This window comes from Myotis yumanensis, unplaced genomic scaffold (genome assembly GCF_028538775.1).
Source record: "Myotis yumanensis isolate MYYU_CA2020_CCGP unplaced genomic scaffold, mMyoYum1.0.hap1 SCAF_14, whole genome shotgun sequence".
Classification (NCBI taxonomy): Eukaryota; Metazoa; Chordata; class Mammalia; order Chiroptera; family Vespertilionidae; genus Myotis; species Myotis yumanensis.
In genome coordinates, this window is record NW_027223765.1 from 23,691,260 (window position 1) to 23,706,538 (window position 15,279).

The following is a 15,279-nucleotide window of genomic DNA, read 5'->3' on the forward strand; positions in this document are numbered from 1 at the left end:
ACCATTACAGTATGAGAGTACTTTTTATTTGTCTGTATTTTTATCTTTACCAGCAAGTTTTATACTTTCATATGTTTTCATGTTGATATTTAGCATCCTTTCATTCCAACCTGAAGAAATGACTTTAGCATTTCTTGTTAAGCAGGTCTAGTGATGAACTCAGCTCAGGTTTTCTGGGCAAGTTACTATCCTTCATTTTTGAAGGACAGTTTTGCAACGTATATATATTACTCTTGGTTGACAGCTTTTGTCTTTCAGCACTTTGAATATATCATCCCACTGGCTTCTGACCTGCAAAGTTTCCGCTGAGCTATCTCCTGCAGTTTTATGGGGGTTCCTTTCACATGACAAGTCCCTTTTCTCTTTTCTGCTTCAAAATTCTCTCCATGTCTTTTTGACTTTTGACAATTTGATTTTAATGTTGTCTTGGTGTGGATTTCTTTAAGTTTATGTTTTTAGGTGTCTGTTGGGCTTCATGGATCTGAATGTCCATTTCATTCCCTAAATTTGGGAAGTTTTGGGCCATTATTTCTTTGAATAAGCTTTCTGGACCTTCTCTTTATCTTATACTGCAACTCCACATGGGGTCCTGGAACCAATCCCCAGCAGATAATGAGAAAGGACTGAAAGTTTTGAGGAGTCAGAGTTAACTCAGATTTTTGACTGTTTTGAACAAACCCTAACCTCATGTTGTTCAAGCATCAACTGTATTTGATTACATAAAATATTGTTAAAATTAATGTTTACATTTTAAAAATGTGTTTTACCATTTTAAAATGTATTTGCTAGAAAATTTTAAATTACATATGTGGCTCACTTATTACTTCTAGTAGAGGCCCGATGCACAAAATTCGTGCAAGGGCCTTGGCTCCAGCCCCCGCCTGCCACAGTCAGGGGCTTCTACTGCCTCTGCCTCAGCCCCTGCCTGCTGCAGCTTTGTCCAGAAGGAAGGATGGCCGGTCTAATTAGCATATTATGCTTTTATTATTATAGATTAGATGGCACTTGCCTACACTTTGGGTAGCTAAACTATTCTTGTATTATAAATAGGTTTAGTGTTTCATTTTTCTCTGAAATATAATAATCCAGGGTAAGTTTTGATATTTTCTAGCTAGTAGACCTTCAGTTTCTTTGAGAAAGCACCCTTCTAATAAGTTGGAGGAGGAAAAGATAGCAACATTAAAGTTTATGGATAGCTTTATATAAGCCACAGGTTTTTTTTTTTAGAGGATGGACAATTAGAAGGTATCTTTATATGCTAACTAGAGCCCCGGTGCATGGATTTGTGCACCGGTGGGGTCCCTCAGCCTGGCCTGTGGGGATCAGGCCAAAACTGGCTCTCCAACATCCCCCGAGGGGGTTCGGATTGCGAGAGGGCACAGGCCGAGCCGAGGGACCCCACCGGTGCATGATCGGGGCCGGGGAGGGGCTGCAGGAGGGCTCCAGGGCATGTCCAGCCCGTCTCGCCCAGTTCCGATTGGCCAGATCCCACCAGCAAGCTAACCTACCAGTTGGAGCATCTGCCCTCTGGTGGTCAGTGCACGTCACAGCAACTGGTCAAACGTTTGGACACTTAGCATATTAGCCTTTTATTATATAGGATAACAATAAACTCATGGTGCACTCTTACCAATGACTGAATTAGTGACAGGTATAGTCCAATTGATCCTTGAACAACACGGGTTTGAACTGTGTGGGTCAACTTCTATGTGGGTTGTTTTTTCTTCAATAAATACCATGTGCCCTTAGTATCTATGGGTTTCACATTCATAGATCCATCCAACTGTAGTTTGAAAATAGTAATTTTGCATTCCCAGCTGTGTAGTGAAAATACTGTTTACAGAGGTTCCCTTTTCTTCATATGCTTGCCAACACTTGTTATCTCATCTTTTTTATACTAGCCATCCTGACAGGTAGGTAAAATCTCTGTGGTTTGGCTTTGTATTTCCCTAATGCTTACAGATTTTGAGTACCTTTTCATGTACACATTAGCCATTTGTATGTCTTCTTTTGAAAAGTATCTTATTTAGGTCCTTGTCCATTTTTGAAATCGGGTTATAATTGACCCTTGAACAATGTGGGGGTTAGCCCCAGCAGTCTGAATTACATAGATAACTTTTGACTCTACCAAAATTTGATTGTAGCCGTCCCTCAATTGTCCATGGTGGATTGGATCCAGGGCACCCCTTCTCCCCCAGTTACCAAAATCCTCAGGTGCTCCAGTCTCTTACATAAAATGGCATAGTACAATGTATATGGTTAGCCCTTTGCATCTGTGGATTTCCAATCTCAGATCAAAAGGCCTGTTTAAGCCCTAGTTGGTTTGGCTCAGTGGATAGAGCGTCGGCCTGTGGACTGAAGGGTCCTTGGTTCGATTCCGGTCAAGGGTACATGCCTGGTATGAGGGCTCGATCCCCTGTGTGGGGCGTGCAGGAGGCAGCCGATCAATGATTCTCATCATTGATGTTTCTATCTCTCTCTCCCTCTTCCTTCCTCTCTGAAAATCAATAAAAATATATTTGCGGGGGATGGGGGGAGGGGAAGAGAGTCCTGTTTAAGATCTCTGGTTAATTGAATCTGAATGTGAACCTCTACAAGCATATCATGCTTGCTAGGATATGGAAGGCCAATTGTATACTTACTGAAAAAACTGCATATATGTGGCCCTGTGCAGTTCAAGCCCATGTTGTTCAAGGGTCAACTGTGTTTTATTTTGTGGTTTTTTGGTGGGTTTTGTTGTTGTTATTTTTGTTTTGCTATTGAATTGTATGATTTCCTTATATATTTTAGTTATTAGTCCATGATCAGTTTTATGGACTGTAAATATCCCATTTCATGGTTGTCCTTTTATTTTTCTGATGGTTTTCTTTGCAGTGCAGACTTTTTTGTTTGATGTAGTCCTGCTTGTTTATATTTGCTTTTGTTGTCTGTGCTTTTGGTTTCACTCAAAAAATCACTAGGTTGTAATAAGGCCTTTGAAGGTGAAGGTCATATGTGACATTTTGTAACCTCTTGGCATGGTAGTTATACTAGAGTGGAAATACTAATATTAAATATATGTTTAGTCAGTTGCTATTGTAATTTTGTTGAACATTTTAAAAATAAGGTATTCTTACCAAAGATTTTTACGTTATTTCAATGTACTGGAGTTTGAGGAGGATTGAACCATATCTCACTATTCTTTGGGAACTTTTTACACCCACCTGGAATTAGGCAACTTTGAGATTGTTAACACTTTGTTTTCAATCATGAGGGTTAGATGCTAAGATACAGACTTTGGATTAAGATTTGAAACCGATTTAGAGCTTGAGACTTTCGACATGATATAATAAATCATATTCTTCAATTTATCATTTGGAAACTGAAGAAGGCCCAAATTGCCTAAACTCTAGTAGGCACTATCAGTGATGGCGAACCTATGACACGCGTGTCAGAGGCGACACGCGAACTCATTTTTTTGGTTGATTTTTCTTTTTTAAATGGCATTGAAATATATAAAATAAATATCAAAAATATAAGTCTTTGTTTTACTATGGTTGCAAATATCAAAAAATTTCTATATGTGACACGGCACCAGAGTTAAGTTAGGGTTTTTCAAAATGCTGACACGACGAGCTCAAAAGGTTCGCCATCACTACAATAGTTGCTTAAGTCAAAACCTGGGAGTTGTTTGTGAACGCTCCTCCTTCATTGCTACATCCAGTCCAAAGCAAAGCACGATGACATTTTTGCTTAAAAATCATTAATGACTTACTCATCAATTAAAAATACAAATTTTATAACTTGGCTGACAAGGCCTGGTATAATCTGAGTTTACCTATTTCTCCAGCTACATTTGCCATTGTCCCTCATTATGGTTTGCTCTAGTCATGTGGACCTTCCTCTAGTTCCTTCCCTTCCAATTCTTTTTTTTCTACAGTTTATCACAGTTTGCAGTTATATAATATTTATTTGTGTGTAAGCTCCATTAGAACAAGGATTGACATTTTAATTTCCTCAGCCTAGCAGAAATCCTGGCAATAGTAGATGATGAATAAATACAGATAAATGGATGAGTCATTGACTGACAAGATGTTACTGAGTTTCTATTTCCCGGATACAAATTGGATAATAGTACCCACCAGAGTTGATAGAGAATATTTGTGATAAATGTTTGTTTCCTTTTCCTTCTGCTGATTTTCCTTTGCTTACTCAGGATAATGTAATGAATTGTTCTTTGAGCTGTTTTCTGACCAGTTATTGTTTCTGTTACAATTTGTTGCAGCTAGTGTTTGTAATTCATTTTATTTGTTGAAAACTTAAGCAGCTATTCTGTTCTAGAGTGTGGAGGGTGGAAGAACAGGACTGGAAAGATATATAGCCCCTGATTAATGACTAAAGGAAAAGTAAGGACTACCGCTTAGAGTTAGGTTCAGCTCCAAGTACAAGAGACAGAAAATTACAATGATTAAACAAGGCAGAACTATTTCTCTCTAAAAGTTGGGAAGTAGGTTGTCCAGGGCTTCATGGCAGTTCTATCTCACAGTCCTCAGGGACTTAGATCCTCTCCAGCCTACTGTTTGAGGAAGTAGGGTGGATATGCCATTTGTCCTTTTAAGTTTTCTAGAAGCTGCACAACACCCCTACTTAAAATACTGGCCAGAATTTTGTCATGTGGCTCTCAGCTGCAAGGAGGCTGAGAAGTGTAGTGTTCTTTGTGAGGCTCTGTACTTAAAAACTGGATGTTTTAGTAGAGTGGAAGATGGGAAGAATGGATACTGAATATAGGTCTTTGCAAAGAACACATCAGATTAATAACATGTAATACTAATAATATGTTAACAATATGCAATATATAATATTATTAATGATGGAAGGTTTAACCATTGTAACATAACAGTTGAGTCAAACCACGTGATCTTAGGTAATATTGGTTGTCAGCCATTTTGGAAATATGATTGGGTAAATGTTTTTAAATGACGTAGGTTATAAAGTCATTACATGAAGAAAATTAATTTGGACCTTTTAAAAGGATTTTGAATTCATCATTTTTTAAATACACAGCTGACCCTTGAACGACGTGGAGTTGGGATGCTGACCTTCCCTCTCTCCTGAACAGTTGAAAATCTACATAAAATTTTTGACTCTTATTAGTAGCTTAACTACTAATAGACTACTATTGACCAGAGGCCTTACTGGTAATATAAACAGTCAATTACATATTTTTATGGTTTATATACTGTATTCTTACAATAAACTAAGCTAGAGAAAACATTAAGAAAAGCATAAGGCAGAGATAATACATTTACAATATTTATTGGGCGGGAAAAAACCCACATGTAAATGGATCTGTGCATTTCAAACCTGTGTTGTTCAAGGCTCAACTGTGACATTTTTGCAGTGGCTGTACTAATCATATGGAAATCTGACCAGCATCATAGAAAGCAACAATTTCTTAATTTTCCCCCTCCTTCTACCCTATTTTCTTTTAAATCTGTTCATAAGTCTTTTTCTAAAGTACACAGATTAAGTATAGTTCAAGGTGATAGTTTAGGCCCTGGCCAGTGTGTCTCAATTGATTGAGCGTCGTCTCCCATGCACTGAGAGGTTGCTTGTTTGATTCCTGATCAAGGTTCCTGCCCAGGTTGTGGGCTCCATCCCCAGTAGGGGGCGGGCAGGAGGAAGCCGATTAATGTTTGTCTCTCTTCCTCTTCCTTCCTCTGTCTCTAAAAAAACCAATAAAAACTTTTTTTTTAAAAAAAGATGATTGCTTAGGATTCATGAATTATGAGAAATGTTTCTGAAACATGGTTTGAACTCACTTCCTTACTATCCTTCACCACAATACATGTAAACTAGCTTGGCACAGAGTAGTCACTTAATCCTAAAGTAAAGTATTTTATTCTGTGATAATCAACATGGGTTCGCAGATTTGTAAGAGATAAATTGAGCTTTGGATGGACTGTCTATGCAAAAAGGAAAAAATCACGTGTGTCAAAAAAATTAGGAACTTAAAATTATCTTTTAGGATGTTAAATTTTATCAGTAAAATGAAGGTTAAATGCATTTTACCATTCCTTGATTTGGTGAAAAGTAGGAGTAAGCTTTTGATAGGATACATTTTAGCATAAAGTACAGGAGGTTAATGAAGTAGTCAGGGTTGAAATTGTTGGTTTACTAAACACAGTATATATAATTTGGCCTAAAAAGTAAGGGCCTCAAGAAATAAACCACAGTCCCTTACCATTGTTCAACTGAAAACAACAACAAAACACACAAACAATAACACAATGTTGAACTTAAGTTTGCACAGACTTTGTCAATATGTTACAAATACTTTCTCCATCTATAATTTCTTAAATACTTATTTATTACCTGTCTCCTTTTCAGACCCTTCAGTCCCTGGCTGACGCTCCATTCACTGAGCCAAACCAGCTAGGGCTACAATATTTCTTCTAGATAAAAAGCTCTGGAAAATATAGGCTCTGGAAATTTAGGTAGTTTGCCCAAAGACACATAAATAATGGAATCGGAATTTGGACTCAAGGTAGGCTGACTCCTGAGCCCTTAGTTTTAGCTGTCATTTTATATCATTCTATACTATATAATAAAAGCCCAGCGACTAAACAGTGGAACAACCAGTTGACTAGTTGCTATGATGCATGCTGACCACCAGGGGGCAGACGTTCAATGCAGGAGCTGCCCCCTGGTGATCAGTGTGCTCCCACAGTGGGAGTGCCACTTGGCCGACTGGGATGAACGGTGCACAGCCGCTCAGAGGGCGGGTCCACAGCTGCTAGGCTGACCAGGATGAGCCCCGCACCAGTGCATGAATCCCGTGCACCAGGCCTCTAGTTGTTTTATAACCTGTTAATTTCTACACTTAAGTTGGCTTGCCTACACCTTACTGCCTCCTGTATTTTCTGATTAAAGTGTCTGTGTGGCCCTAGCTGGTTTGGTTCAGTGGATAAAGTGTCAGCCTGGGGACTGAAGGGTCCCAGGTTCGATTCTGGTCAAGGGCATATGCCTGGTTGTGGGCTTGATCCCCAGTAGGGGACGTGCAGGAGGCAGCCCGTCAATAATTCTCTCTCATCATTTATGTTTCTATCACTCTCTCTCTCTCCCTTCCTCTCTGAATCAATAAAAATGTATTTTTTAAAAAGTCATTAACTTGTTTAAAAAAAAATAGAGAGTATGTGTGTGTGTGAATCCCCCCATTGTGTTTTATAATTTTGCCATTCTCAGTCTTGTGATATAATAGAATTTATTTCAGTGAAATTATTTACAGTCGAAAGAAAGTGGAAGGAAACAGTATGTTTATAACACAGTCCCTGCCTTCAAGGACCTTGTTTTCTGCTTAGGAAAGACCTAAGTATGGAAATTAACTTACAACAAGAAACAAGATAGACCTGCTTAAGTCTCATTAGGTGAATTTATTTATACATTGGATACTTTGGAATAAGTTAAAATTTCCCATAAAAAATACTTTTGGGTTGGGGGGGTGGTGTGGGAAAGAAAAAAACAGAAGATAGAATATTAGGGTATTGTTACTATAGTGGTTTTATTTTCAGATATTTCACAAATATCAAGATGATATTTTTTATTTGGTTATCTGGAGGTAGTTAACATCATTTTTGTATGTCAAAATATTTGCATGTCTTTAATTTGACCTTAAACCATTTTATATATTTTAAAATACAATTATGTAAATTGTTAGCATATTTTAGTATCTTGGTATAGCTATATCTGGGTTATAGGTTTTTTTCATAAGTTGATATTTAATGGTTTTTGTTCTTAAATTCTTGCATACTTATCTGTAGTATGCTAGGGTGTTTTTTTGTTTGTTTGTTTTCTCCACGTCTTGGTAAATAAACTGGCTTAAATTAATGTGGTAAGACTAGCCCTGAAATACCCATTTAAAAATAACTTGTTTGGGAATATTATCACAACAAATAGTATATACCTTTGTTATCCAAACCTTTCACAACCATTATAGGTTGCAAAGATAGAGAGAGAGAGAGAGAGAGAGAGAGAGAGAGAGAGAGACAGAGACAGAGAGACAGAGACAGAGAAAGAGAGAGAGAGAGAGAGTGTGTGTGTGTGTGTGTGTACACATACATTCAGTGGAAGCAGACTAGGTTGGAAAGAGCATGTGTTTGAAATTAGGCACAACTTTACTAATTTGTATGACTTTGGATAAAACATTTAATTTCTGAGTCTGTTTTTTCCTGTATAATATGGGAATGTAGCAAGGTTAAGGTGCTGACAAAGTACAGCACCCTAGCACATCATAAATGTTCAGAATAACTATTATGTTTATTAATAAAAATGCTAGTTGATAGAAGAAAAAAGATTGAAAGGGAAGTACGGTATTGCGTTTATAATTTTTCTGTTGAGAAATAACCCCATTGGTTGAGTAAACAGAAATGGGGGAAGAAAGCCAACTATAAATTGATAGTTTTTGAAACTTATTTGTAGCTTTGGGAATATTAATTTCATAGGGGTGGGAGATTTTTTGCTTTTTTTGTGTTACCCTTTGCCTTTAACATAGATAATTCTGTACCAGGGACTTTAAACAATAGTTTTATGTTTTTAACAGATTTTAAGACTTTATTCCATTTCCAGATGGGAAGATAGAATTATTCCATTTCTTCAGTGAAAATTCATCTGATCCATAGAATTTTAGAATTAGGATTTCCAACTTAAGAAATTTTTTTTTCTTTAAAAATATGACTTGATTAAATTCCACAATATAAAAATTGTTAGTAAACGTTAAATTTCTTTTGTTTCAACTTCTTTGCATTTTTGAAAATAACATACATCTGGTAGATTTTAAATGGTCTTGGTAAAAAAATAAGAATAAAACCTTAGGTTCATGGTTTTTATATGTTCATAAAATATTTCTCCTTCATTTCTAATTCTCTTATTTAGGTTCACTGAAGACACTCTTAATGCAGCTGTCATTATGGGGTTAAACATTTGCTTTATTGTAACACACGAAAACAGTTAAGCTGTCTGAAATTGTTTACTTGCTAAAACCAGTGTTAGTCAGCAGAGGCAGTACACCAGATTTCCTTGTGGCTTTTAGTGGAAAATGTTAAAAGCGCACTCATTTTTCAGTTATAGAATTTTTCAGTTTGATCTGGATTAGTCACAGAACTGGCATGAACCTTCTAATTGTGAAGGCAGTCCAAGTGCACTGTTTTTTTCTAATGCTAGAGGAAGTTACATCTCGAGCAGTAGCTCAGATCTCTGGTAAGTGTAACATGTGAGCATTACTAGGCATTTCATTCTGCGGTGCTGCAGTCTTTGCTGTTCAGATTGTTGCTCAGTTGGAATGCTTCTGTGGGGCCAATCCTGAAGTTCTATAGATATTGTTTAAGGACCTACTCGTTTGGAGGTGTCAGTGGCGTTTTGCAAGATCATCTGAGTACCAGGAAGCATCTGAAATCTACTGAAAAGGATAACTGTAACGGTTTTCACAGTGGAAGGAAACTGTATTGGCACCGAGGCAGATGATTGAATAAAGTAGTTGGCTCAAAGAAGATGCACAGTCTGCTGTTTTTTCCTCTGAATGAAGACTATTTAGTGGAAGCTGTATTCATGTGGAGATCAAAGGAAACACTGGAATGATAAACTACTGGGGTTTTTTTTTCTCTCTCTCTTTTTTAAATGAAAAGCCTGAAGCAGTAATTTGAGCTCAAATGTCTTCTGATTCCTTCTCGGCCTGCCTGTTCTATTAGGATTCCCGCTAGCACCATTTCTGCCTGGTGCCTGTGCCCTTTTGCTGGAGCAGCCACAGACAACTGCCTGATGAAGAAAGAATGAACGCTCTGCCTTGCTTACGCTTTAGATGGGAATAAAGCTATCTGTGTTTCCTCTATTATATGGAATATCTGGATTAATCGAGCTGTATTCTAGTACCAAGAGTCCTATTGTCTCTTGTGATCTGACTCATCGCATGTAAATGTACTGCAGCTTTACTATTAATGCAGAGTGTTGTGTTTTTTTCTTTCCCAAACAGAAAAAATTGTCAACCTCTGAGCTGCATTTAAAAAATTTGTGCTGAGCTCTAGATATTTTTTCTTTTCTTTTTCTGGATAGTGTCTGCATTAAGCCAGTGAAGCTGAAGAAATGAAGACAAATTAGAAGTGGAAACAGAATAATGAGAGTTTAATTTTAATTTTCAATTATAAGCAAGCCAGCTACTGGTAACTATATGACCTTGCAGGGAAGAGTGGGTATAGCTGTAATTATCTCTGTCACAGCAGTTGTTTCTCATTTCATTCTGCATTGCGTGGTGGTGTCACCCAAAACAATGATCTTTTTATGCAAGTAAATATCTATGAGACAGAGCAATATGACTATTTTGGTAGAGGAAAAATATTTTTAAATGAGCTTGTACTCATTTTTAGTTAATTGACATGTTGATGTGAAATTTCTTTTAAGTATTGCAATCACTCAACAGAAAATAACTGAATCTTGTTGTTTTAGGAAGTTATAAGTTATGTAGTCATAATTTTAAACTTCAGTTTTTCCGGTAGTACTTATTAACTTTTAAAAAACCAGCTGCGCTGTTCAGAGAATGATTCTCAGTGTCATACAGAAGAGGAGGAAGAACTACTTGTGCTCTTCCAACTGTGACTTTTATCACATAGCTGGGAATCTAGTGTTTTAAAAGAGCGAATGAGTCGAGTGTGTATTGTTGTTTTGGAGGAGGTAGAAGATGAATCTCCTGCATTCATTTCTAAATTGCCACAGGAAAATAAATCCCTACATGCTCCATCTTCTGGAAATGTATTGGTAAGATATGAGAGTTTATATGTTTACTGTATTCTACTGAACTAGTAGAATAAATTTTATTTTTTAAGAATAAAGTTAGTTTCTACTAGTTTCATTAAAAACCCAAATAAAAGCAATGTAAATGTATAAGTATGCAATATTGTATATAAAATGCACACATCTCTGATTTTTACTTTTTCAAATGTTTAGATAACATTTTAGATTTTATTTGCTATCTCTTAATCTCTTTAAAAGACTTTAAAAAATAATTGAGAATAGTAGTTGTGGCAACCACGTTTCTGTTTTCATTTTGTGGTTTTAAAACTGATGTAATAAGAATGAAGAGCTTTATATTTTAGGAAAGGTTGACTACTGCCAGCAACACCGAGGCATGGTCTTTTCTGTAATGAATTTTATGTATTTACATGCAAGACTTTTTATAGGAAAAGACTCAGACTTTATTCTTAACCTTATTTTTAATGTTGTTGTCAGTGGCTTCTTATTTGACTAGTATAATATGATATCTTATCAGAGTGGCCATGTCGTTGATTGAGAAATTGTTATATTTAGACATGCACGTGTTTGCCTCTTTATCAGGTATACAATTATTTTTGGTCTCCGAATAGTAGTGATTTTCATCAATTGGCAGCTTTTCTTTCTTTAGATTTATATCTTTATACATGTAATTGCTGACCCATGCAAGTACTTTGATGCCACAAACAGAACTTTTCAAAGAGGCCTTCTTTGCTGAGCCTCAAACTTGTCAAACTACTTGTTTGACAAGTTGAGTCCAAAAAGTAGAGGTTGAGATTTCACCCTTGTATTTGGCAGTAACTTTCTTTTTCTCATATATATAAATAAAAGGCTTGCGTTTGTTATCATATCACCTAGTTTTGGTAATTTTGAATTGATTTTTAAAAATTAGGTCTTCCTACCCACCCCCACAAGGAGGAATCATGTATTTTCATGTGATTTGACTTCATGAAACTTTTGGTTAATATAAAAAACCAAGTGATTATTGTTGCTTTAGGGAAGAAAATTTTTAGATTGCAAAGTTATATGGAGCCCTGGCCGGGTGGCTCAGTTGATGGGAGCTTTGTCCCATGCACCAAAAGGTTTTGGGTTTGAGCCCCAGTCGGGGTTCGTATGGGAAGCAACCAATCTCTGTTTCTCTTTCACATTGATGTTTCTCCCTGTCTGTCTCTCTCTGTCTACCTGTCTCTCCCTCCCTCCCTCCCTCCTTCCCTCCCTTTTTCCTTCCCTCTCTGTTCCTTTCCTTCTCTCCCCTTCCCCCTCCCCCTTCCTCTCTCTAAAAAAATCAATAAAAACATATCCTCGGCTGACTATTAAAAAATAATTTTAAAAGTTATGTGGAAATATCTTTAGAATCATCCATGTGCTGTGACTAATGTTGTTATTACTCTCTTATATTTTAGCCATCACTGGTGCAAGCTATATTTAATGGAGATCCTGATGAAGTTCGAGCACTAATATTTAAGAAAGAAGATGTTAACTTTCAGGTAAAACAATTTATTCACTGATACATGCCTTTTAGCCTACTTTTAAAACCTTTTTCCTGGAGTTATGATTTTTGTTAAAAAGACATAACAATTCTGTAACAGTTGTTTTAAATGAGATTAAGAAGCATCTTGGGGCAAAAAAGGAAGGGACTGGGCATGTATTCAGAGTAATGACTAAAATACAAGAGAATTAGGAGCCTGTGAAGAGCCTTTGTTCCCCTGGCTTTTTACTTTGAAATTTTTCACAGAAAAGTTGAAAAAATACTCTGAATATATTTTGCTACATTTGCTTTATCCAATTTACACAGATTATATTTTTTTTTTACATGTACATACATATATTTTTTTCTTCTACTGAATCCCATTTGAAAGTAAGTTGTAGACATCTTGACACTTCACTGTTCATTTCTTATATGTATTTCAAATGAGGGTTCTTTTTTGTGAACTTGAAATAAAGACATTTTTATTAAGTTTATAATACATCTAACTAGATTATAAGATCAGATTTTTCTGTAAATAATTCTGGTAAACTATACACAAAGACTCATCTGTTTGAGTCTCTCAGTAAAATAAAGAAAGATACATTGTTTGAAAAGTCTCCAAATTTAAAGATATAGTGGATTTTACAATCAGGACTGGCATAAGGGAGAGTTTTAGAAAAAAACAGGTATGTGAATAAATGTCCTCTCTGTGTATGTTTTCCAGTAGCCAGTAGTTTCTTTAATTTACTAAACAGAGGCTGAAAATAGATAATCTATATATATAAAAGCCTAAGCAACTGTTATGACTGGACGACCAGCTAGTAGCTATGAAGTGCACTGACCACCAGGGGGCATACGCTCAATGCAGGAGCTGCCCCCTGGTGGTCAGTGCACTCCCACAGTCAACCTCCCACAGGCAGCCAACCTCTCCTAATTGCTCCCCCTGGCTGGCCAACCTTCCATGGCCTCTCACCCCCCCACCCCCCCACCCCCGGCTGGCTGGTCCCAATCGGCCCAGATCGGGACTGGGGGCAAGACGGCCCCGATCAGCCCCGATCGCTGGCCAGGCTGAAGGATCCCACCTGTGCACGAATTTGTGCACCGGGCCTCTAGTTTACTGTAATATCAAATTCATTAGTCCTCTGAATTACAGAGTGTGGGGGGAAGATCATGATTCATAGAGTCACTATAGCAACACTAAAACAGATGACCTGGAAAGGATTGGTAATTCTAAGAAAACCCTGAAAGCTCATCTTGAACTCTCATCTTTCTTCCATTCTTTCATGCAACAGTACTGTGACCACTTAATGTTAAGTAGATGTAAAAAGTTTTTATCTGATATTTTAAAGGATTATTTGAATAGATTTGAATATTTAGCTAAAATGGTTTATCTAACATTGGGTATTGATCAAAATGCTATCATCATATTTCCTAAAAGATTATTCCTAATCCATAAAAGAAAATTATGTTTTTCTCTCAAAGTTTTTATTTTTTTACTTAAAAATTTTTTAATTTTTTGAAAAATTGTTGACCATATTACAGATGTCTCCCATTTCCCACCTCCACCCAGCCCTCGTCCACACCTTCTCTCTGGCCATCACTACACTGTTGTCTGTGTCTGTAGGATATATATATATATATATATACACACACACACACTTTTTTTTTTTTTTTTTTTTTTTTTTTTTGCGAATCCTTTCACCTTCTTTCATTCAACATTTTCCCCTTAAACCTTCTTAAGTGAAGCTTTTTAAGTTTATATTTATTGGAAACATGCACCTAATTCAGGATTTTTTTAATTTTAATTTTTTAGTTTAAATGAAGTGCCTGGTTACTTTACCTTATGGAGATATCCTGGAGAATCTACTTTTCTCAAGATAGAAAATGATAACTTATGAAAAGGAGGAAACAGCTTTCTGTTCTGTTTAACTCTAGGTTTTTGGTTTTTTTGTGGTGTTTTGTTGTTTTAAGTACTAGCAAATCATATCTTGGTGAGAAAGTTTGGTCTATAATTCTGCTTACCACGATGGTTAATTCATCAATCATTACAAGTCTCATAGTCAACACTGCTTTTCTACTATATTAATTAAATTATCCTAAATTTTAAAATTTTTATTCAGAATCATTTTTGAGCATCAGTTGATTCTGCTGTGATGCCCTTGGAAGCTATTACATATATACTAGAAGCCCGATGCACAAAATTCGTATAAGGGCCTTGGTGCCAGCCGCCACCGTGGCCAGGGGGGCCTCTGACACCTCTGCCTTGCCACCCCTCCCGCCCCCCCACTGTGGCTTTGTCCAGAAGGAAGGACATCCGGAAGGATGTCCAATCTAATTAGCATATTACGCTTTTATTGTTATAGATAGCTAGTGTGTTACTCCTGTGTCCCCTAAGGATTTTTAGCCTGTACTTATAGATTCCTGTCTTTACTTATTTTCAGCCATCATTTCTTAACATCTCCTACCTTGTTCCCTTGCTCTGAAACTTTGGTCAGAACTGGATGCTAAATTAGTTCTGTACTTCAAATCAGTAGGCCCTTCTTGAGGATGACTTCTCTATTGCTTTCAGTGATTCATGGGTTTTTGACGAACTTTTTTATGGTTGCTTTTAGGCCTTTTCTCTTGTGACTCAGTAATTGAGAGTATTGTCATAATTGTAAGATTTGTTAAATTTTGGGCCATTCTTCTAATTCAAGATAATACTTTTTTTCTCTTTCTGCTCTCTGTGAAAAGGAATCATATCGGGTTTTAAGAGATATGTGTGTAATAAAACTTACATTGTTGTGTCATATAATATCCACTGACTCTTGATGGGTAATAAAATATTTTTAAGGTTTATGTCAGTGTGACAATGGTGTTTTCCTAAAATAAGTTTAAATATGTATTTGAGAATAATGTCTGACTTTTTGAAACTTACATTTTTCAAAAAATTTTTAGGATGGATTAAGAGTTTCAGATTGTTTTTATTCTGTTAAATAAACATTGTTATTATTATAGATTAGTTTCTTCAGTCATAT

At 36.5% G+C, this 15,279-nt stretch overlaps 1 protein-coding gene across 9 annotated transcripts in view; it reads left to right on the forward strand.

Moving 5' to 3' along the window:
• ANKRD28 (ankyrin repeat domain 28) overlaps positions 1 to 15,279 on the forward strand; it is a 139,447-nt gene that overhangs the window by 43,034 nt on the left and 81,134 nt on the right. For 4 of the 9 annotated variants that reach the window (XM_070433359.1, XM_070433360.1, XM_070433358.1 and 1 more), the window contains one exon: positions 12,198 to 12,281. In XM_070433359.1, coding sequence (XP_070289460.1) covers positions 12,198 to 12,281 — 84 coding nt within the window. Of the gene's footprint in view, positions 1 to 9,314; positions 10,783 to 12,197; positions 12,282 to 15,279 lie in introns of those variants that run through there. The other 5 variants (XR_011473679.1, XR_011473680.1, XM_070433357.1 and 2 more) reach the window with 3 other exon arrangements.